At 44.5% G+C, this 24,628-nt stretch overlaps 1 protein-coding gene across 3 annotated transcripts in view; it reads right to left on the bottom strand.

Annotated features, from left to right (window-relative positions):
• pdzd2 (PDZ domain containing 2) overlaps window positions 1-24,628 on the bottom strand; it is a 486,622-nt gene that overhangs the window by 6,049 nt on the left and 455,945 nt on the right. For all 3 annotated transcript variants that reach the window (XM_078221651.1, XM_078221659.1, XM_078221668.1), the window contains 4 exons: window positions 18,974-22,748; window positions 13,615-13,732; window positions 6,862-6,963; window positions 1,777-2,044 (listed from right to left, as the gene is read on the bottom strand). In XM_078221651.1, the coding sequence (XP_078077777.1) occupies window positions 1,777-2,044; window positions 6,862-6,963; window positions 13,615-13,732; window positions 18,974-22,748 (4,263 nt within the window). The remainder of the gene's footprint in view (window positions 1-1,776; window positions 2,045-6,861; window positions 6,964-13,614; window positions 13,733-18,973; window positions 22,749-24,628) is intronic.

The raw sequence follows: 24,628 nt of genomic DNA, 5'->3' as shown, positions 1-24,628 counted from the left end.
AACTATTCCAGTGCTCTCCTGCCTGACCTCCCACATTCTGCCCTTTAAACCTGGGGTCATCTAAAACTCTCAGCTCTGAAATCCCCTGAGGAATCAACAAGTCTGCTTAGTGCTGTCTAAAGCTGCAACATGTAAATAAATTTCCCTACTGCTGAAAACAGATGAATACAGTTTCCACATCCAAAAAGGGGGAATTAAACAGATATAGGCAACTACAGATCTAATAGTCTCAATTCAGTTCCACGTCAAATAATGCAATTGATTATTAGGTGTACATTTGAATATCTGTATAGCATTAACATAGTAAATAGCGGCCAACATAGATTCAGAAGTGGAATATCGTGCATAACTAATTTCCTAAACTTTGAGGGATTATCCCCGATTCATCCTGATAACCTTTATGGTGGACTAAAAATTGGATTAGGCCCTTTTTTGGGTTTGGGAATCATGATGCACAATTTCTCCGTGATCCATCAAGTTGAGGCAAGCAGCACACAAACTCTGTGCTACCTGCTCATTAACATGATTGAACCACGCTCAGCAGGGGGACCCAGTAGTGAGCATGGCCAGCACAATGTACAACTAGCCTGCAATTCTGAGGGCCTGTCTGCCCCTCTTTTAAAGATAAGCGCACACAGGTTACAATGGGAACTGTATCACCAAGTCTTTGAGTGAAAGGAGGGCACTGCAAATGAAGCAAAAATCTAAAGAGAGAGAGATCCCAGTTTCTCTGACGTAGTGCTGGAGACCTTAGTGCAAGAAGTCAAGACGACAGGAAAACGGTCATGTTTCTAGAGGGTTCCAGGAGTCCCCAAGACTTTCCCCCTTTTGTTAGGCCTATTCTCATTTTCAAAAATAATTTGGATCTGAAAACTCAATGCAAGGTGGACAAATTTGATATCGAGTAGGTAAGTATAAAATGAGCAAGGGCTGGATAATAATACTAACAACCCTCCGGAGGAATTCATCCAAATATCCTCTTTCATATTTTGCACACATCAAGGTCAAAGTTGTCCTGAATGGAACAAAGTTGTATTGAATGGAACAAAGTTGTATTGAATGGAACACTGTAAAAAGTAAAGTTTATTTATTAGTGACAAGTAGGTTTACATTCACACTGCAATGAAGTTACTGTGAAAATTCCCTAGTTGCCACACTCCAACGCCTATTCGGATACACTGGGGGAGAATTTAGCATAACCAATGTACCTAACCTACACATCTTGGACTGTGGGAGGAAACCGGAGCACCCGGAGGAAACTCACGCAGACACAGGGAGAATGTGCAAACTCCACACAGACAGTGACCCAAGCCGGGAATCGAACCCGGGTCTCTGGCGCTGTGAGGCAGCAGCGTTGACCACTGTGCTGCTCCACTTTCACTTGGTTCCTCGGGTGCTGGCCATCTTCCAGTACTCGAAGCAACCATTCACCTTGGGGGAACCTAGATCGTGATCATTGGCAGGTTATCCCATCACTGTGGAGCCTGATGTTGTTCTCACTTGAATTTTACATTGGAGTGGCCAGGACTGACAGCCATGACTGCCCTTTCCCCTCTACAGTCCAGAACACTGATACCAATTGTAGCACACCACTACTGTGAGGGTCATTGTAAGCTTACTCAATGCAGAATATAAATGAAATCGGAGATATGACTCAGTATCAGACTGGCCAGTGTCTTTGGCCATTATCATGGGAGCTGTCAAAATGTTGTCAAAGGGCTGTTATTTATTTGTGTTACGATGTTACTTATAACCGGCTGTGTGATGGATATCTACCTGTTCCTGCTGTTTCCGTGGTAGCATCTCTTCCAGCAGGGTTTCCTTTAGGAATTGATACATCTGGCTTGGAGAAACTGTCTTCCCTTTCCTTTCCTTTTTTGATGACAATGATGGCCTGTTTGGGTAAGCGGGCCTGGTGAAGTGCTTTCAGTGCATCTCCATGTGTAGTGCCTATGACAGAGGTTCCATTGATGGATAAGATGTAATCTCCTCGCTGGATGGTGCCTTGTTGAGCTGCCACTCCTCTGGAAAATACTCTGTGAATCTGCAAGGAGAAATTGTGATTTGTAATACATCAAACAAAAAGTGCAGCATTCCCTTTACTGGCAGTGCGTTTAAATGACGTTTTCAATACCAATATTTTACTGCTAACGTTTCCATCAGATGCTGTATTGCTTGGATTTTTATTTATTGTTTTAAATTGTTCCTTCAAATTTTATCTTTCAGTTGGGATTTCCCAAACAAGCACAATCCACCCTGCAACATTAGCTCTGGTTAGCTCTGCCTTCCCGAACTTGGTAAACTGTAAAATCATTAATAAAAAATAAACACGTGGAGAAGTAGCCCACCCACATATATAACATCTCATGCTTTTGGTATCAAACACTTTAAACAGCTGAGATTGGCCCAGATTTTCCAATCTCCGGATTGTTGGACACTGGACAAACAACCCAAGATACGCATCGGACCTCATGGAAATCCTGACACGCTGACTTCTGTGGGAATTGCCCAAGAAGTTTGAACTTCTGATGAATAATTCCCCTGCTCCCAGGGATCCACTGAAAACACCTCCAACCCAGAGTTAGATCTTGGACATTCTATGTGATTTACCTGGATAGTTAGCCGGAAATTCCTAGTCTAATTACTGGGTAGCTGCACAACTGAACCCCCAAACACTTACACTGACCCTCCAACACCCTGACAACCCCCCAGTACTCTGATTACTCCCATGACCTGACTTCCCATGACAATGCAATCATCGCCTTAAGTTTAGCCCTCCCGAACTGGCGTGATTACCCTTCCTGACCACACTAACCCCCTCACCTGACTAGCTTATGACCTGACCAACCCTCCTGACCTACCTACCCACTTCACCCACCTGCCATCCTACTAATGGCGACCTCACCCACACGCCACCCTATCCACTTGCCACCTCACCCATCTTCCAACTCATCCACCTGCCACCCTATCCACCTGCCCTACCTTCTTACCTCACCCACCTAACCACACTACCCATTCACTCATTCATCCACTCACCCATTCATACATTTCCTTACATTCACACTGGTCATTTAAACTGACCACATGGCAGCTAGTGTTGTAAAAGGGGGGCCAGACTTGTCTTCCTCCAATGCTGCAGCACTACAATGGAGGTTTTGGTGGGACTGTGTGCTCTGCATTTCTAAAGAGATCACGTTTGGAAAACCCAACCAGAAATGTGGAGCATGGTCAAGACATTGAAAATTTCAAGCGGGGCAGAGTTCGATGATGATTGCTGCTTCATGAAAGACCTTCAGCGGATTGTACGTCACAAGATAGTAAAGTTTAAAGTAAAGTTAAAGTTAATTTATTAGTCATTAAAAAAGGCTTACATTAACACTGCAATGAAGTTACTGTGAAATTCCCCTGGCCGCCACACTCTGGGGTCTGTTTGGGTTAATACACCTAACCAGCATGTCTTTCAGACTGTGGGAGGAAACCGGAGCACCTGGAGGAAACCCACGCAGACATGGGGAGAATGTGCAAACTTCATACAGACAGCGACCCAAGCCAGGAATCGAACCCAGGTTCCTGGCGCTGTAATCAACATAACTTAGATATGTTCCAATGCTTTTGGATACTTTGATATCCATCACGCACAGGATCACACTAAAAAATGTCTTTAACCTTTACAAAGTAGAAATCATTTTCCAATTTTTCTATCTTGTTTAATGTTTTCTGTATTTTAAGTGATAATGGGCATTATGACAGACATCAAGAAATATTTAATTGTCACTAGTTCCGCATCTGCTTAGGTCAGAAGGGGAACTGTTGTACTAGCCGATAGACAGAACTTTGATCAGTTCTAAGTCTCTTGCGCAACTTGAGAATACAATTAAACTTCTGAACTTTTGAAGCTCACCTCGGAAATGTTAAACATGCTCATAATGATCTATTACAACAGCAGATCATTGCTGTCTCCCTCTTCCAGTCACAGTTTCTTTACTTCCCATCACTCTGTAATTCTTTGTCTCTTTATGTTATCATTCTTTTACCTGCTTTTTGTTTCCTTCTCCCTCTCTCTCGCCATCACTCTAAATGTTGTTAACACCCTGATCTCTGTATTAGTTTGCATGCAACTATTTAGGGTGAGGCTTTCCTTTCCATGTGGCTCTTCTTTCTTCTCTTTGTGTGGAATTTCACCCCCCCCCCCCCCCCTCCCCAGGCCAGTAGGTTCGCAGTTGGGAGTGGGGAATAAAATTCCATGGGTGCCCTTCCTGTTGTCTTTCCTGACCTGCCCGCAGTTTTATATGGTGCAAGCGAGATCAAGAGCAGCTCATCCTCCCTTGGCCCCAGTTGAGGCCCTTGAGCACCACTTCCCACCCAGCCTCAATTTTGAGACGAGCGGGAAATGTTCCACGGGGGGGGGGGGGGGGGGGGGCCCGTGGGTCACTTTTCACAGGCTTTGGGAAGGGAGTGGAGGGTGACACCTCCCTCAAGGGCCCTCTTTTCACGAAGGTCTGCTTCCCACTGGTGCTTCCCCGCCCCGCCCCGCCCCGCCCTCACCTCCTCGTCCTCTCCATCAAGACTTCCGTCCCCCTCCCAATCTGAAAAGTCTTGCCGTATGTTTCCCATTCTCTTTGTATGCCTCTTATAGATGCCTCCATTCCTCCACTGTTTTCCTCAATCTAATTTTTATCTTTTCTAAAGTCAAGAGAAAACAACAACTTGGGCTGTCATCCATCGAAGTCCTGAACCAAACCAACTTGCACATCAACTATAAACAACGTGGACATTTTCATTATCAATACAGCCTCAGAATAAAGGGACGACCCTTTAGAACTGAGATGAGGAGGAATTTCTTCAATCAGAGGGTGGTGAATCAGTGGAATTCATTGCCACCGAAGGCGGAGGAGGCCAGGTCATTGAGTGTATTTAAGACAGAGATAGATAGGTTCTTAATTGGTAAAGGGATCAAGGGGAAAAGGCGGGAGAATGGGGTTGAGAAACCTATTAGCCATCATTGAATGGCAGAGCAGACTCAATGGGCTGAATGACCAAATTCTGCTCCTGTATCTTATGGTCAATGGGCTTAACATATATAAAAATACACTGAACTTATTCATTTTAAAATATAGCCACTTTATTTTGCTCATCGTTTCTGGATTCTGTCTTTCCTTCATTTGCATTAAGAGTTGTGCTGATCTCAGTTCTGCTTCTCTCCCATTCTTATCAGTTCTTGTCCAACTGTTTCCCATTTCCAATCCGCTTTTGTCTTGTTTTCCCTCTTCAATTAACAGCCTGTCCTGCTCCACTTCTATTCTGATCTGCCCACTTTCATTATCATCCTCTCTCAGTTTTGCTCCACTACAATATTTCATGTTTTATTTAACATGGAATACATGAATAAATTGTCTTCACAGTGTGATTCACTTACTCCCCTCCAATCTTTGTGTTAATCAATAAAGCACAATTCTACATCTATTCTAGGTGGAAAGCCATTTTCAGACTAACTAATCTAAAGCTTATTGGTTATATCTTCCTCTGTTACAGGCTGTAGCATACATCAGCCTGTTTCTTTGTGAGAGAGAGAGAGAAAGAGAATAAACTTCTTTGAATCAGTGGGTCGTCAGCAACAACAGGGATTTACAGACTGTCCTTAAAGCATTGAAACATTCACAGGAACATTACCAGAAAAATTCGAACACTGAGCCTCATGCAGAGATTTTAGGATAGGTTACCAACAGCTTGGTCAATGAGAGATTTTAAGTGCCTTAAAGGAGGAGGGAGTGGACAGATTTAGGGTGGAAATTGCAAAGCTTAGCCCCTGGGTAGCTGAAGGTACCAATGTGAGAGTGATACACATCGCAGGTTACCAAATGGCAGGAATTAGAGGCGCATAGAGACTGGGGCAGATTCTGAGGCTGGGGAAGGTTACAGAGATGGTGAATCTCACAAAATCAGCAGCATTTTTGACCATCCCTTCCTGGAACTGCCCTGATCTCCCTGGACAGCCACTGTCCTTCCTTCCTGGCACTGCCATGCCCTAACTTCCCTGGACAGCCACCATCTTGCTCACGCAACAGTTCGGTCTTACCCTGACCTAACAAAAGCAGCTCCAACTCACTCAGAAAGATTAAAATTAAAACCGGATACTGCAGATCTGAAATTAAAACAGAAAGCGCTGGATAACCTCAGCCGACTTGGCAGCAGCTGCGGGGAGAGAATTGATTTACAGAGTTAATGTTTTGAGCCCAAAACACTTTGAGTCCTTCAGAACCACCAAGATAGCCAATGTGACCCGCTGTATAATCACCTTTAATCAGCCGTCAGTCTGAAGGCATTTGTTTCTCGTTTGCTGCTGACATAATCGCAAAGACGCAGGCCTGAATTCTCCGACCCCGCTCGCAGCTGGAATTCTCTGGTCCCATTGCAGTGAATGGAGATTTGGCTGAGCACCAGATTTTCCGTTCTTGCTCACAGCAGTGGCGTACGGGCAGGAGAATTCTAGCCACTAAAACGTTGACCATGTGTTTTAATGAGTATGCATGACATTCAAAATATGTTGCCTCCCCTTGCTGTTTATCCACAAACCACCCTTACCTCCCACCAACATAATTCCGAACTTCATCCCACCTTCAGGAAACTGCCATTTAAGTGCCCTCGCCACCTCGTTTCCCACTCCCAGGAGCCTCACTGGATTCCACTCCCACAGCAATGTATTTGTAATCCTGTAGATGGCGCCAGCTGCCATTTCCACTGCAATGTTGACAGAAACCTTACACCATGGCTGCTCTGTGAGGCAAGGCCTGACCAAATGAGACTAACAATATTAGAGTCAACAGGTTACATTAAAAGAAAATGGTTCCACATTATACTTACAGTTACAGATTTATGCTCCTGGTCCACCCCTCCTGCGACACTGAAACCCAGTCCAGCACCTTCTTCTTTGGTCAACACTACGATGTAAATGTCTTCTTTACTCTATTCTCGAAGAATAAAACAAAAATAGTGTTCACCTAATTTTGCATTATAAACGAACAATGCAATATTCTCCCTTCATATAAGTCCAGTCATGGAATTCCATACATCCAATTTAATTGGTTACTATGTAACCAAACCCTAGGATTTCCTTCATTTTATTTGTTTAGAGGTCTGCTGATGGTTAAGATAACAATCTAACAGATATGGAAGGAAAATTGGCTGACTATTACAAGAAAGGTGTAGAAAAATGAACAACATGGTAGCTTGGGGTCCAATTGTTGATGTGGCTGGGAGATCCCCACAGCGGATTCTTTTTGGCTACCTATGGGAAGATTGTGGAGATGGGCTGGATTCAGACACCATCGGGGTCAGGATCTGTATGTTGTCCTGATTCTGAGAATCTTCAAATCGGTGACTATTCTGTCCATAGGAACATGGAATGGTAACAGCACAGAAGGAGGCCATTCAGCCCTCTGTATCTGCACCTGCTCTCAGAAATATGCAAATCACCAACCTTACTGTGTAGCCCTGCAACTGGACCAGATCCAATTCTCCTTTCAATGCTCCAATGGCTCCGCCTCCACCACACTCTTAAGGCAATGTATTCCAGATTCTAACCATTTGCTACTTTATGAGTTTTTTCCCTTATGTCAAAGAACAAAGAACAAGAACAAAGAACAGTACAGCACAGGAAACAGGCCCTTCGGCCCTCCAAGCCTGTGCCGCTCCTTGGTCCAACTAGACCAATCGTTTGTATCCCTCCATTCCCAGGCTGCTCATGTGACTATCCAGGTAAGTCTTAAACGATGTCAGCGTGCCTGCCTCCACCACCCTACTTGGCAGCGCATTCCAGGCCCCCACCACCCTCTGTGTAAAAAACGTCCCTCTGATGTCTGAGTTATACTTCGCCCCTCTCAGCTTGAGCCCGTGACCCCTCGTGATCGTCACCTCCGACCTGGGAAAAAGCTTCCCACTGTTCACCCTATCTATACCCTTCATAATCTTGTATACCTCTATTAGATCTCCCCTCATTCTCCGTCTTTCCAAGGAGAACAACCCCAGTCTACCCAATCTCTCCTCATAGCTAAGACCCTCCATACCAAGCAACATCCTGGTAAACCTTCCCTGCACTCTCTCCAATGCCTCCACGTCCTTCTGGTAGTGCGGCGACCAGAACTGGACACAGTACTCCAAATGTGGCCTAACCAGCATTCTATACAGCTGCATCATCAGACTCCAGCTTTTATACTCTATACCCCGTCCTATAAAGGCAAGCATACCATATGCCTTCTTCACCACCTTCTCCACCTGTGTTGCCACCTTCAAGGATTTGTGGACTTGCACACCGAGGTCCCTCTGTGTTTCTATACTCCTGATGACTCTGCCATTTATTGTATAACTCCTCCCTACATTATTTCTTCCAAAATGCATCACTTCGCATTTATCCGGATTAAACTCCATCTGCCACCTCTCCGTCCAATTTTCCAGCCTATCTATATCCTGCTGTATTGCCCGACAATGCTCTTCGCTATCCGCAATTCCAGCCATCTTCGTGTCATCCGCAAACTTGCTGATAACACCAGTTACACCTTCTTCCAAATCATTTATATATATCACAAATAGCAGAGGTCCCAGTACAGAGCCCTGCGGAACACCACTGGTCACAGACCTCCAGCCGGAAAAAGACCCTTCGACCACTACCCTCTGTCTCCTATGGCCAAGCCAGTTCTCCACCCATCTAGCCACTTCTCCTTGTATCCCATGAGCCTTAACCTTCTTAACCAACCTGCCATGTGGGACTTTGTCAAATGCCTTACTGAAATCCATATAGACGACATCCACGGCCCTTCCTTCATCAACCGTTTTTGTCACTTCCTCAAAAAACTCCACCAAATTTGTAAGGCACGACCTCCCTCTTACAAAACCATGCTGTCTGTCACTAATGAGATTGTTTCGTTCTAAATGCACATACATCCTGTCTCTAAGAATCCTCTCCAACAACTTCCCTACCACGGACGTCAAGCTCACCGGCCTATAATTTCCTGGGTTATCCCTGGTACCCTTCTTAAACAACGGGACCACATTCGCTATCCTCCAATCCTCAGGGACCTCACCCGTGTCCAAAGAAGCGACAAAGATTTCCGTCAGAGGCCCAGCAATTTCACCTCTCGTCTCCCTGAGCAGTCGAGGATAGATGCCATCAGGCCCTGGGGCTTTGTCAGTTTTAATGTTCCCTAAAAAACCTAACACTTCCTCTCTTGTAATGGAGATTTTCTCTAATGGGTCAACACCTCCCTCCGAGACACTCCCTTGGCTTAATTTGGGCAATGTACTCAGTTCCACAGAAGGAAAGGAGAGATTTTGAAGACTGGACAGGTATTGAGTTAGATATGGCACTCTCACTGCAGCGACCTGTATTTAAACCCAGTTAAAGCTATGTGATGGAAATTTAGTTTGTCTGCAAAAGTTATATCTGGAAGTCATTGGGAATATTCAATCTGCATCCCAGTTTACATGGACCCAGAGCAAAGAACTGCAGTGCCATGGTCACTTGATTAATGTTCCGCGATTGTTGGATTATCAGCATGGTAAAGCGTGGACACACTGCAAGATACTGTTGTTCCCAGTCCTCAGGGTTCAATTAATCTCAGGCCAGACAAAATCTTGAAAGTTCATCTGAGTACACAGTGAAAATCTGCACGCAGCAGACTGAAGCAAGAAAGATTAAACCACCTGCTGAATTATTACTGCATAAATATGACAAAGTAACTCAGAAAGGCAATAAAACATAAAGGGAAAAGGCTCCATCTCTGAGATTGGGTCAGGTCAGAACAGATTGTTGAGATCCAGAAGGAGCTTTTTACCCATTAGCTTTCTGCCTACATAAGCAGGAAAATATCAGAAGGGAAAATAAAACCTGTGAAAAAAAGCAGTTGCTGCTGCAAACAAGTCATTGCTACACTAAGTTGACAGATAGTGATGAAAGCTGTTTCAAATCTATTGACTGTGCACCGGTGACTGTAGCCATGTGCAGTAGTTCAACTAAATGGATCCATATTCTAATTGACAGTGAGTCATTTATATTACAGAACTTCTTGGCTAGGCATTCCCTGCATGCCAAATTAATCCAGTTTATACAGCAGGACAGAGTGCAGTTCAACAGCTCATATTCCCAATTTCAATATTCCAAAACCTTCCATAACATCGGTCCGTATGGTCAAGCAGCTTTCAGAACATTGGCCGGAACTTTACCGCCCTGCCTGCCACAGGAATCGGACCGGGCGAGGGGTGGATCATGGAAAAGCCCCTTGACCTTGGGTGGGATTTTACGGTTTCGGGGGCGAGCCAGGCCGTAAAAATCTGGCCCAACATTTTTCCTTTCTCAGAGTTACAAAGCCAATGCGCAGAGTGGCGAGAGCAAGCCCGAATCCATCTCTTAGCTTGCTCCAAAAAAATCAATTCAAATTCAATCCGATTCATGGTCCCCACAAAAGAGATATCCTGACAAGAACAGGCGTAACATCTGATCGCACGCTTGACCTTAGCCGAAAGACCCAGAAGTGATTTTTTTTGTTTTTTTTTACTCCATCCTTCAAATTTAATATCCCAGTGGCATATACAATCTCAGCAAACTTAAAGACAGGATCAGGCTACATTTAATTTAGAGATTTCACTTAAATGGCAATAGCAGAGTTTAGGTTGCATAATTGGAGAAACAAAATTCTATTATCTCCAGCCAATCATTTTTTAAAAATTAAGATTCTGTTATCTGTTGCCAGTCAGTCATAAATCAGATTCAATTCATTCGAAATAGTTCCCTTTTTTAATTATTGGAAATAAATCAAAGTGCCGTCGGCAGTGCAGTAACTGTTAAGATAGACAGAAAGAATAGTAACGATCTATAACATTGTGCTGAGAGTCAGTTACAGCTGCAGTGCACAGGAACACCTACTGATGGGAACATGGAAACTCATTTTCCTTCCTTGAGGTTCTTAAGGAATACAAAGATAGCAGGGAAGAGCTTAAACAGGGACTCGGGAGGGCAAAAAGGGGCCATGAAAGGTTCTTGGGAGGCAGGATTAAGGAGAATCCCAAGGCTTTTTATGCGTATATAAGGAGGAAGAGGGTGGCTAAGGAAAGGATGGGTCCAATCAAGGACATTGGAGGGAATTTGTGTGTGGAGCCAGATGAGGTGGGTGAGGTCCTTAACGAGTACTTTGCATCTGTATTCACAAAGGAGAAGGATGTAGTGGATGGTGAGTGTCGAAAGGAGAATATTGACATTCTAGGATATGTTGAGATAAACAGGGAGGAGGTAGTGGAGGTTTTCAAAAACATGAGGTGGACAAGTCCCCAGGGCCAGATAGGGTCTATCCCAGAATACCAAGGGAAGAAATTGCTGAGGCCTTGGCCAAAATCTCTGTATCCTCTTTCGCCATGGGCAAGGTACCAGAGGATTGGAGAGTAGCTAACATTGTTCCTCTGTTTAAGAAGGGCAGAAGAGACAATCTGGGAAGTTACAGGCCTGTGAGCCTTACATCAGTGGTGGGGAAATTATTGGAGAAGATTCTTAGGGACAGGATGTATTCACATCTGAAAGAGAATAGGCTTATTAGCGATAGGCAGCATGGTTTTGTGAAGGGGAGGTTGTGTCTCACAAACTTGATTGAGTTCTTTAAGGAAGTGACAAAAAAATTGACAAGGGCAGGACAGTGGATGTTGTATATGTGGACTTTAGTAAAGCCTTTGATAAGGTTCCTCATGGCAGACTGATACAGAAAGTGAAGTCATATGGGATCTGAGGTGAGCTGATAAGATGGATACAAAACTGGCTTGGGCACAGAAAGCAGAGAGTAGCAGTGGAAGGGTACTTCCCTAACTAGAGGTCTGTGACAAACGGTGTTCCACAAGGATCAATGTTGGGGCCTCTGTTGTTTGTAATATAGATAGATGATTTGGAGGAAAATGTAGGTGGTCTGATTAGTAAATTTGCAGATGGTACAAAAATTGGGGGAGTAGTGGATAGTGAGAAGGACTGGCCATGTATACAGCAGGATATAAATTGGTTGGATACCTCGGCTGAAAGATGGCAGATGGAATTTAACCCAGACAAGTGTGAGGTGATGCAATTTGGAAGGTCTACTGCAGAAGGAAAGTATAAAGTAAATGGTAAGCCCTGAGAAGTATTAGCATACAGAGGGATCAAGGTGCGCAGATTCACTGTTTCCTGAAGGTGGCAACTCAGGTGGGCAAGGTGGTCAAGAAGGTGTTTGGCATGCTGGCCTTCATTGATCGAGGTCAATTACTCAAGGGCATAGGTTGAGAGTGAAGGGGGAAAGTTTAAAAGAGATGTAAGGGCAAGTTTTTCACACAGAGGATGGTGAATGCCTGGAACGTGCTGCTGGAGGAGGTGGTGGAAGCAGATTCTATAACAACGTTCAAGAGGCATCTGGATAGATACATGAATAGGCAGCGAATAGAGGGATATGGACTACGTAGAGGCAAGAAAATATTAAATTAGAGAGGCATCTGTGTTGGCACAGACTTAGAAATCTTAGAAACCCTACAGCACAGAAAGAGGCCATTCGGCCCATCGAGTCTGCACCGACTACAATCCCACCCAGGCCTTAACCCCATATCCCTACGTATTTACCCACTAATCCCTCTAGTCGATGCATCCCAGGACACTAAGGGCAATTTTAGCATGGCCAATCAACCTAACCTGCACATCTTTGGACTGTGGGAGGAAACCGGAGCATCCGGAGGAAACCCACGCAGACACGAGGAGAATGTGCAAACTCCACACAGACAGTGACCCAAGCCGGGAATCGAACCCAGGTCCCTGGAGCTGTGAAGCAGCAGTGCTAACCACTGTGCTACCGTACCGTACAGCGGGACTTGGTGGGCCAAAGAGCCTGTTGACTGATACTATGAGAAAGAATTGTTATGAGAATTGAACTAGGCGTGGAAAATATTATTGTATGCCCATACATCTCAAGAAAGAACACAAAGAGAGTGAAATTTGTCTTGAGTGGTAATGTGGTCTATTTTGTAAGACTACATTCTGCACCCTCTCCTTTCTTTCTCCCCTATGTAATTTAAAAACAGTATGTTTTGTCTGTATAGCACGCAAGAAACAATACTTTTCACCGTATCCCAATATATATGACAATAATAAATCAGATCAAAAATCAAATGTTGAGTTTCTTTGACCTGGCGTGGTTTAAAGGCCCATGCTGTGCTATTGCCAAAGACCAACTTCACCCCGCTAGACTGCTGTAGGTAATTAAGTTAACTGCTGGAATAGCACTACGATAACATGCACTGTCATTTCTGAGGGAGAGGCGTACAAACTGAGACACCAGGGTCTCCTCCTCCCCTGTTGTAAAATTTATGATTCAACATTCAACATTAAAATGAGAACCGTTATTGCAAATAGTTACTTTTCCCTGAAAGAACCGAAAACCTTCAATTGGCAGCTGATGCCACCAGTGCCTTTTTCAACAGTTTTTGTCTCTTTGTAATGCCAACCTGCATGGTACTAGCACCAGATGTGTACCAGCTCGCAAAGGACAGAAACCAAACAGTAATCTGTGCAATGTTTTCCTGCAACCCTGACTTCTGGTGATTAAGAACGTTGGAACTTCTCACCTCAGCTACTGTCTTGGCTTCCTGGATTATTTTTGTGACATCTGTTTTTGCCATTATTGAGGATAAAACAGCTTGTACTTTCTGCTTCTCCTGGGTGGAATCGGATAAGTCTTCAAGACTGAAAAACAGATTTTGAAGGTTGAAGCATGCTGTGGGTCCACTGACATTACAGAGTTGCTCAAATAGACCACGCGCTTTAACGGAAGTATCTTATCCTACAAAATCGTTCCTTTCAGCTAAAGCGTGATGCAGCCAGATGGTTACTTGCAAGTTCCTGGCCAGGAGTTATCAGTTTCAGAAATGCAGTTGTGTGGAGACACATAGAATAAAATCATAGAATCCCTACAATGCATAAATCGGCCCATCGAGTCTGCATTGACCACAATCCCACCCAGGCCTATCCCTGTAACCCTACATATTTACCCTGCTACTCCCCCTGACACTAAGGGTCAATTTAGCATGGCCAATCAACCTAACCCGCACATCTTTGGTCTGTGGGAGGAAACCGGCCCTGCTGTGGTGGAAATGGCAGATCAGCCAAAAGTCTATTGACTTACAGCGGGACTGGAAAATCCCAGCGGCAGTGGGCAGTGTCTGGAATATCCAGGCTCCAGAGTAGAAGCCAGAACTCTGCCCCCTGCACTCGGGGAGTGTGCCGTGGAGAATAGACAGGGAGAAGAAGCTACCTGGAAAAAAAGATTCTGATTCTGAATCTAGCATGGAAGGTTTAGTTGTTCAAAGAGTCTCCACATGTGATGTAGTGTTGGGGAACTCCTGAAATGCTGCAAAAGGAATAAGATATCTTTCTGTCCAGGCAAGGAGCTGAAAATGAGCTCCCACCTCCAGAGATGTGGTACTCTCCCAATGGGTAACCTGGCAGCTGCTCAGAAAGGATAACCAACAATGAAAATATATAACAGTAGAGAGCTGGCTTTTGTACAGAATGATGTTTTGACTCTGACAACCTTGTCACTAGGAATGTTAATATTCATTTTCCTCTGTGAAATCCTGCCCTGTACAGGCCCTGAGTAATCAAATAAACAATCAAAACAGTCAAGGTGATTGCCTACAATCACTCGCTCCAACAACAACAAGGCCAGTAACACTTACTGCTACCCGAGGGCCGGGGATCCTCTCTCAAGTCAGATAAACTAAGTTTGCTGCAAGCAGAATGGAAGTGAACACCAAAGTCTCATTCATGTATTTATATATGGGAATGATTTTCATGTACTTGTATTAGCTATTCCAAAGTCATTAGTAACTGCTACACATCACATATGAATGGTAACGTGCCAATAGCATTAGCATAATTATTCACAGCTCCAAGCATCGTGTCGGATCAGCACAGGGACATAGATTAATGGTGGAATCACAAAATTAAGTTTACGGGAAATTTAAAGTCAGTTAGACCATTAGAGGGAAATGGAGGAGTAAGGGAGCAAAATAGTCCCTGTAGACTTTGTGATGGTTCAAGAAAGGTTTCCATTTGACAGTTTAAAGTTGAAAGTTTATTTATTAGCCACAAGTAAGGCTTACATTCACACTGCAATGAAGTTACTGTCAAATTCCCTTAGTCGCCACAGTCCGGCACCTGTTTAGGTCAATACACCTAACCAGCGCGTCTTTCAGACTGTGGGAGGAAACCGGAGCCCCCGGAGGAAACCCTCGCAGACACTGGGAGAACGTGCAAACTCCACACAGACAGTGACCCAAGCTGGGAATCGAACCCCGGTCCCTGGCACTGTGAGGCAGCAGTGCTAACCACTGTGCTAAAAGGGGGGTTGGAGGATTCAGAAGTGACAGGCACAATAACGAAATTGCCATATATATATACATATACATATATATATATAGGGCTTTTCACACACTTTAATCACTTCGCGGCAACCTTTGAGATGTCTTAGAATCTTAGATCTTAGAATCTTAGAATCCCTACAGCACAGAAAGAGGCCATTCGGCCCATCGAGTCTGCACCGACCACAATCCCACCCAGGCCTTACTCCCATATCCCTACATATTTACCCACTAATCCCTCTAACCTACGCATCTCAGGACACGAAGGGCAATTTTTTAGCATGGCCAATCAACCTATATTTTCTGATGTTGCTGCTCTTGTTTTTAATACTGTTCCTATGTGCTATGCACTGTGTGGCAATAAAGATGAATGAATCAATAAAAGGTGGAGAGAATGCAGAAAAGATTTGTGAGGATGTTGCCAGAAATTGAGACTTTTAGCTAGTTGTGGATAGCCATGATTGGTTTTCTATGGAATGGAGGATTCTGATTTAATTGAGGTATATAAAAATCAAATTCATGAGAGGCCGAGATAGAGTGGATAGGAATTGGGAAGTAGTTCCATTAGCAGAGACTCACATGGGATTTTATGCTATCCCACCGGTGCATTTGAAGGGGAGGGAAGGAGTATATGGAATCCAGCCTTCCTACTGCCTGTCTGCCCTGCCCTGAATGTTTGAAATTTTACAGGGACTGTTAGACAGAGGGGGACCTCGTTTGGGGACCCCGGGATCATCAGGGGCATCTCCTCCAAATGTAATCCACCCAGTTAACACACTCCCTGGCCTCCTTTCTTTACAAAAATATACTGTATTCACATAAAATCTGAAAGACATGTTACAAAACATTTCAAATTGCTATAACAATAATGTGCAATGATATTCACATATTCCCCAGAGATCCAGGGCTGTACGGTGGCACAGTGGTTAGCACTGCTGCCTCACAGTGGCTAGAGTCTGGCTTTGGATGACTGACTGTGTGGAGTTTGCACATTCTCCCCATGTCTGCGTGGGTTTCCTTCAGGTGCTCTGGTTTCCTCCCATGCCAATGTGTGGGTTAGGTGGGTTGGTCATGCTAAATTGCCCCTTAGTGCCCCAAGATGTGTAGGTGAGGGGGATTAGCCATGATAAATGTGCGGGGTTATGGGGATAGGATGGAGGGGAATACTATATTCTATATACAGTTTGTCTCATTACTGTTTGGGCAGTTGTATTGGTGGAATATCTGTTTTCCACTTGTAGTTCTTTCTGTTCAATAACTTTACTTAAAATTCTTTTGAAAAATGTAGACATAGAGGGAATGATGAGAATGAATGGATAGGGGGAAGGAGAGGGGAGAGTGGCAAGATGAAGGTACAACAGGTGATCAAGAAGGCAAATGGGATGTTGGCCTATATTGCGAGGGGGATAGAATATAAAAGCAGGGATGTCTTGATGCACCTGTACAGGGCATTGGTGAGGCCGCAGCTGGAATACTGTGTGCAGTATTGGTCCCCTTATATGAGGAAGGATATATTGGCATTGGAGGGAGTGCAGAGAAGGTTCACCAGGTTGATACCGGAGATGAGGGGTTTGGATTATGAGGAGAGGCTGAGGAGATTGGGTTTGTACTCGTTGGAGTTTAGAAGGATGAGGGGGGATCTTATGGAGACTTATAAGATAATGCGGGGGCTGGATAGGGTGGAGGCGGAGAGATTCTTTCCACTTAGTAAGGAAGTTAAAACTAGAGGACACAGCCTCAAAATAAAGGGGGGTCGGTTTAAGACAGAGTTGAGGAGGAACTTCTTCTCCCAGAGGATGGTGAATCTCTGGAATTCTCTGCCCACTGAGGTGGTGGAGGCTACCTCGCTGAATATGTTTAAAGCGCGGATGGATGGATTCCTGATCGGTAAGGGAATTAAGGGTTATGGGGATCAGGCGGGTAAGTGGTACTGATCCACGTCAGATCAGCCATGATCTTATTGAATGGCGGGGCAGGCTCGAGGGGCTAGATGGCCTACTCCTGCTCCTATTTCTTATGTTCTTATGTTCTTATGAAAGAGTAGGGGATACAATGAGAGTGAGGGTATGAATGAGCGATGAGGGATTGGAGCTGAGGATGGGTGGGGAACCACTGAGGGTCACACCCCATCCCCAGTGTAACCAGCAGGCTGTCCCTGGTGGCTTCTATTGCTACAACACCAGGCCATCCCAATAATCTCCAAACCAAAAGAGAAGAAAAAGACAAAGAGAGAACAAAATGATAGAAAGAGAAGCAAAAAAGGATAGGTTGAGAGGGGAGGAGAAAGATACAGAAGAGGAGAGATAAGTAACAGCAACATATTAGATAAGGGAATGATCAAATTCTCCGCCTTTATGTACCTCCACAGGAGAGTAACTAGTTATTATAAAACATCACATTTGCTAACTCTCACAAATCAAAGTAATGGAAATCCAAGAATGTAATCTTCTCACACGGTCTGTTAAATGGGATTCAGGGTTCTTAGAAATGCACAAGGCAATACTCTGGACAGATTACTGCTGTTCATGGCTCTTGGTTAAATGGTATAAATGTTGATTTATAATTATCTGTATTTTTTCGGACTTTGGACAAGTGAGCTAAATAGACTGAAATACATCTGCCTTAAGCTATTACCACATTACTAACTTCCACTTACAACTAGCAACACCACTTTATATGGCTATGATTTCAATTACATTAAAAATGCACAGGGTCTTCCAGGTTTTGAACAATATGTGCCCATGGGCACACTAAATATTAACCTTGACTCCTTCCAATGGTTCAGTAATTAAATGAACAAGCTGTTATGGCATTTAGACATGTGGAGTGGTGTTTAACAGGATCTTGGTGAGCTGGCAAGAGCCTTGTGTTGCCTATTTTTGGGACGGTCCCCTGCATTAAGTGCCAATCAGGCACCTAACTGGGCAGTGGCAGGCCTTCCCTGGGATCGGGGCGACAGGGATAGAAGTCCCATTTCTCAAGAGCTGCTGTCCAATCAGAGGCCAGCAGCTGTGAAATGCTCTGCAGTGCCACCATGAAGGCGGTGGCTGTTGCCGGTAATCCGCCCACCCAAGGCCTAGGATTCTTGAAGAGCCCAATTTACAGGCGAGGGGTGGTGGGAGGGGAATTGTGGGGTGGGGGTTATTGGGGAGGGGGCACACACCACCTTCACACCTGATTAACTGATGTAGATTATTGCTGTTTACGACTCTTGGTTAAATGGTATCAAGTAGGAAATGTTGATTTATAATTATCTGTATTTTTTAAAAAAAAAATAGTCAATAGTGGAAATTATACCTGAAGGTTTTCAAGGCTTGATCTCCCTGTGCTCTTTGATAGATTTGGCCCTGTTCAACTAATACTAATCATCTCAGAGGAGTCAGTTTACTATTCTGTACTAAGAAACTCTTTCACGAGTCATAAAGAGTTATTGAAATATTTTGTGTGTACTGCTCCTTGAGACCTTTGCCTGCTCTTGACAGTTTAGGGAGTAACAATGAGTTAAAGAACGTCTAGACTTTGAAATCAATGTAATTCAGTAGCTTGCGATATTGTTGTTACTAACCTGACAGACCAACTTCTGTCCTTGTTTTCGGATAGATTCTTACTGTTTGCCAGCTCATCATCAGACCAGGAATCTAGTGTTCCGGTGCTGCTTTTCCAGGTGCTCCTTGATCTGAAATTAGATATTCCAGATCTATGGATTTTCACTAAACCTGAACCTTCAGTAGCAGAAAGGGTTTCAGAGGAAACGTTTGTAAGGCTTTCAGCAGCAGGACCAATCGATGTTCTTGGCTTGACTTCCAGTTCAGTCTTGAAGCTGTGGGCCACTGGATCAATAGAATAATCACTGCACAGTTTGTCAAGGTCTGGCATGCTCAGCGCTCTCAGTTCCCGGAGCTTGGAGCGCAACAAAGAATTTGGTCGATGGTTGACTGATGATCTAGTTTTGCTATTGTTTACTTTGCATGAAGTGAAATCCTGCTCATGAAACCTTTCACTGTTGGAATCACATTCACTGGTCTTTTTAAGCTCCTCAGTGTTGCTCGCAGAATGATTTGTTTCAGAGTTGAGAAAAGCCATGCTCGATGGGGACTTTTCTAATTGCGGCGAGGGAAAGGCAACCTCAGCACCCCCCTCGGTGTAAGAACTCAAGCTGCGTCTCAATGCACGCGAAGCATCAAAGTCTCGAATAGATGAAATATTGGACGTCGTTAGAGGTATCGCACTTCCCGATATTCGTCTTCCTATTGCTGGCTTGGTAGAAGAGATGGCATTGCAAGTGATAAAGGATGAGTCTAGAAACTGTGTGTCTATTTTCCTGATTACTGGCTTGTCGAAGCTAGCGAGGCTCTCAAAAGACTTAATTCTCTGTCTGACAGAAAACGAGCCACACTCTGGTGGACAATTCAGTTCATTAATAAAACTTCCTATATTTGACTTGTCCTTGTCCCTTTGATAGAAGATGAAATCAGTGCTGGAGTGTTTTTCTTCACTCAAAGATTTCCTTAAGATTCCAGCTGCCTCGATTTTTGGTTGAACATTATCTGTATCTTTAACAGTGGTGTGCAATTGTGATGCATCAAATGATTTTACCTCTCTTTCCAGCAGCAGTTTCTGTTTTTGCGAAGATTTCATTGCAAGGTCCGGTGGGTACTTATCAAATTGAGTATCATCACTGCTTAACTCATCTGGTGTCTGCTCTAACCTCACAGGAGGTTTGGGGGCTATCTTTGGTTTTTGGATATTATCTTGTATTGTAGAGGATTTGGTTAACTTCTGGTCGAAAAACCCTGTAGGAGCAGCTATGTTGTTAACCTCTTTCCGATCCAGAGAAGGCGATGTTAATTTTAATTCAATAAAGCTACGTCGGGTTGCTATGCATTCTCGATCATCTTCGTGCAATAAAGTTGAAGAGAGTACGGGAGAATCTTTCAACAGGCTGGATCTGGAGGGTGGCAAAGGTTCACCCAGTTGTCCTTTAAGTTTCTGCTCTGCTTTCTGTGCTTCTTGTGACAATTTCCCCCAGTTTGTATTGGCCATGTTAGCATTCGCACACTGTTCCAATTCTGCAGGAGAAGTGACAGGTGGTTCGATAAATCCTTCACTGGAGATTTGTGTGATATTTTCTTCACTTCTGGAATTTTCTGATTCCACAAATGGTTTTTGAGAGTTTTTAATCCCGGCGTCATTCCTGTTACCTTTGTGCATTTCTTTAGGTTCTTCCTCTTTGAGTCCGTGATCCAGTGTTATTTGTTGAAGTGTCTCTTTCTGGTCTTTAGACTCTTCTTTCCACGCTTGTTTTTGCCTTCCTTGGTTCAAATCTATTTGATCATTGACATTGGGAGTCTTTGTTTCACCTTTACCTTTCTGTGTTGTTTGGGTTCCAGTGTCTGCTGCTAAATGCATCGAAAGCTGCTCTCCCAAAGAATGTGCCGGAACCTTATTGATTTCTTTCTCGTGCTTTGTTTCAGATTTATTTTTCTCAGTATGCTTGTTTGCTTTTAAATTACACATTGATGCCGCCCGTTTGGTGAAGAGCTTTGACGATAGATGGTCACAAACCGGTGACTTTTCCGGACATTTCTGCAACGATTCAGATTTTTTGGATCCATCGGATTTTGGAGCGGTCTTCTCACTGGTTTCTGCCGGTGGTTTGTTTTTACTTTTGATGCTGAGCCCCTTTAGCTTTGGCACAGAATACAACTTATGGGTTTTATCCTGAAACTTAGACCGGATGCACATCTGAGCTGCTGGCCCACTTTCAGTTTGCCCTTTAAATTGCACAGAGGGTTTCGCACTTTGCGCTGCACAGGTTTGCTTGCACTGATTTTGTCTTTGGGGCTGAGGACTAGAAGGTTTTACGCTACCCGGCAAAGTCAGTCTTTCCTTTCTGATAGGAGTCATTGATGAGGCTATATCCTGAGCGTCCAGGTTTGTAGCGGACAGGCTAGGCTTGGGCACCGGACACTGGGACGGAGAGCTTGTTTTTGTAATTTCTGCTTGTTTGGTCTGCTTCACAGCATTTGCTGACGCAGAGAAATCATGGTCTTTTCTGTTCAATTCCAAACATGATCCTGACCGAAATCTTGATGCAGAAAAGGTGGAATCGCCGTGATGCTCTAACTTGCCACCAAATTCCCCGGCAACCTCCCCCACAAAATGGCCTCCGTCTGGCTCCTGGTTACGAAAGGTCATTACGCCTGTGCCTTCCACAGTAGTCATTGGCAGATCCTCCTTGGAAGCAGGGTTAGATTCCAGACATTTTATTAGTGAATCATTTATGTCTGTAGCAGTAAGAATATCTTCAGTTTTGGTCTGTTCAGAAGGGCTATCCAGCACAGACTTTGGCAACAGGCTCTTTTTGGCAATCTCTATTCTATTCTTATCAAAAATGGAAGGCAGTGAGGAAGAGATTAAACTATGTTCATTTTTATCGCACAAAGAGGACAAATTTGAACTTATCTTTTCATCTGTTGAAATTGCCCCTTTACTTGTTTCCGGGGCAAGCCCAACCATTGAGAAATCACTCTTCTGCTGAACACCTTGGTTGAGATTTGTTGGAAGGTGCGCTACTTTCTGCGGTCCTGTAGATTGATCACAAGGCTGGTAACAGATTTCAACCTCTTCGGTATCGGAATCTGCACACGGAGTGAAACCGTCATCCCCAGGCAAAACCAGTGCCACTTTAGTACAAGATAATTGAGGGCTGTCCAAAGATTCAGTCTCTGAATCCGTGTCCACTGCAGCAGCATACATGGATTGTTGCTTACTTTTTTCCTTGATGTCTGTTAAACTCGATGATTTTTCCTCTTCTTTGGTGCTTAAATTTCTGGAGTAGTTGGTCAGGCATGTTTTGTTCACTGAAAATACTTTGCCCGTATTGACTGAATTCAGAACAGAGTAGTCCAGAGCTTCCTGTTTGATGTCTGTTGAGGGATCACCTTTATTACTGATACCACTTGTGTTGTTGGGAGCCTTTATCGAATGAGAAGCAATATCAACTCGGTGCCTTTCCGGTTTCAGAGACAAAGTATTTGGAATTTCTTCCTCAGCAGAATTTAGCTCATTGATGACATTGTCAATGTCCGTAACAGGGATGTCAGATTTGTTACTCTGCAGTGAGGTACTGTGGGAATTCTGTGAAGCTACATTGTTCTTGGCCAGAGTGTCTCCAGTAGGTTTTCCCTGGGGCTGCACGTCCATGCCTGTTCTTCTGTTCTGCAGCAAGTCTTCAGTCGTTTCCTCACTGCTTCCGTTGACGATTATGTTTGTGTCAGGTTCTAGCAAATTCAGATCGGTCGAAGATGATGAGATGATACTTGACAATCTGTTCACAGCTGTGGAAAACAACATGTGTTAGAGAATGCAGTCATGTTTTAAATCTCCGTAACATAGAATCATATTTAAACCCATCTACAGCGTTCAGCGCTGGAGTCGGAGGACGACCCGAGGCTCAGTCTGTACTAGCTCTGTCCTTCCCACAGCTTGAACAGCAGGAGGAAAGTTACACAATTGGCAGAGACACATTTTCTGAGCTACTACCTGAAATTACAACCTTTATAAATACTTTGACAAGGTAGCTTAAAAAAGAATCATTAAAGGCTATAAGCTATAAGGGGCGATATGGTGGCACAGTGGTTAGCACTGCTGTCTCACAGCGCTAGGGACTCGGGTTCGATTCCCGACTTGGGTCACTGTCTGTGCGGAGTTTGCGCGTTCTTCTTGTGTCTGCGTGGCTTTCCTCCGGGTGCTCTGGTTTCCTCCCACAGTCTGAAAGACGTGCTGGTTAGGTGCATTGATCCCAACAAGCGCCGGAATGTGGCAACTAGAGGAATTTCACAGTAACTTCATTGCAGTGTTAATGTAAGCCTTGCTTGTGACTAATAAAGTTGGATTGCTCCTGTCTTTGGGCACAATGGACACCATTTGCAATGAACCCATTGCCCAGACCTGTTCATGCTGCCTAATTATTTGTAGAGTTCACTGAATGCATCCCACGCTCCTGGCTGGCTCAATGTTTAATGGGGCGTGTGTGCCTAACATGTCGTTTCGTCTTGCCAACCCCGCTTAAAGGGGAGAAGTTACTGTTGAATGCCTGCAGTGCCAGTAGCTGTAAGGAGAGGGACACCAAATGAAACAACAGGCAAGAAAGAATGTTTCAAGGTTCTCTGATGTGTCACTGTGGTCTTAGTCCAGGAGGTTGGCAGGAGGAGAGAGGTCCAGGGGCTCGGGAGGCCCTCTGAGAAGGAAATGGGAATGGGTGGTTATGAAGGTCAATTTCTAAAGTCTGACCCTGACAGCAGCTCCAGAAAAAGTCATTGACCTCTCATAAGAACATAAGAAATAGGAGCAGGAGTAGGCCATCTAGCCCCTCGAGCCTGCCCCGCCATTCAATAAGATCTTGGCTGATCTGAAGTGGATCAGTTCCACTTACCCGCCTGATCCCCATAACCCCTAATTCCCCTACCGATCAGGAATCCATCCATCCGTGATTTAAACATATTCAACAAGGTAGCCTCCACCATTTCAGTGGGCAGAGAATTCCAGAGATTCACCACCCTCTGAGAGAAGAAGTTCCTCCTCAACTCTGACCTAAACTGACCCCCCTTTATTTTGAGGCTGTGCCCTCTAGTTCTAGTTTCCTTTCTAAGTGGAAAGAATCTCTCCACCTCTACCCTATCCAGCCCCTTCATTATCTTATAGGTCTCTATAAGATCCTCCCTCAGCCTTCTAAATTCCAACGAGTACAAACCCAATCTGCTCAGTCTCTCCTCATAATCAACACCCCTCATCTCTGGTATCAACCTGGTGAACTTTCTCTGCACTCCCTCCAAGGCCAATACATGGATGGTAAAGGTCAATGGATGCATCCGCAAATGATGGGGGCGATTCTCAAAAGTCTGAATTGGTGGGAAAACTGTTCTAAATCCCGACTGTTTTGTCAGTTCAGCTTCTCACCTGAATCTCTGCACTTTGTGAACTGCAGAGGTCCCAATCGTGAATCTCATTAAAAACCCAGGGGGGCGGGGCCTATTCGCACCGGAGCTTGACAGTTCTGGAACTCTGCGCGTGCGCAGTGGCCCCGGTTTGTCAGTCTCCCTGTTTGCTGGCACGCTCGATCACTGGCCACCCTGGGTCCCCTGCAGTGCTGCCCCTCCAACCCCCTCCCCCCCTCCCAACGGCCCGATCGCAGCCCCCACAGCAATTCCCGGGCCAG

This window comes from Mustelus asterias, chromosome 1 (genome assembly GCF_964213995.1).
Source record: "Mustelus asterias chromosome 1, sMusAst1.hap1.1, whole genome shotgun sequence".
Classification (NCBI taxonomy): domain Eukaryota; kingdom Metazoa; phylum Chordata; class Chondrichthyes; order Carcharhiniformes; family Triakidae; genus Mustelus; species Mustelus asterias.
This window is presented reverse-complemented; position numbering and strand designations above follow the sequence as displayed.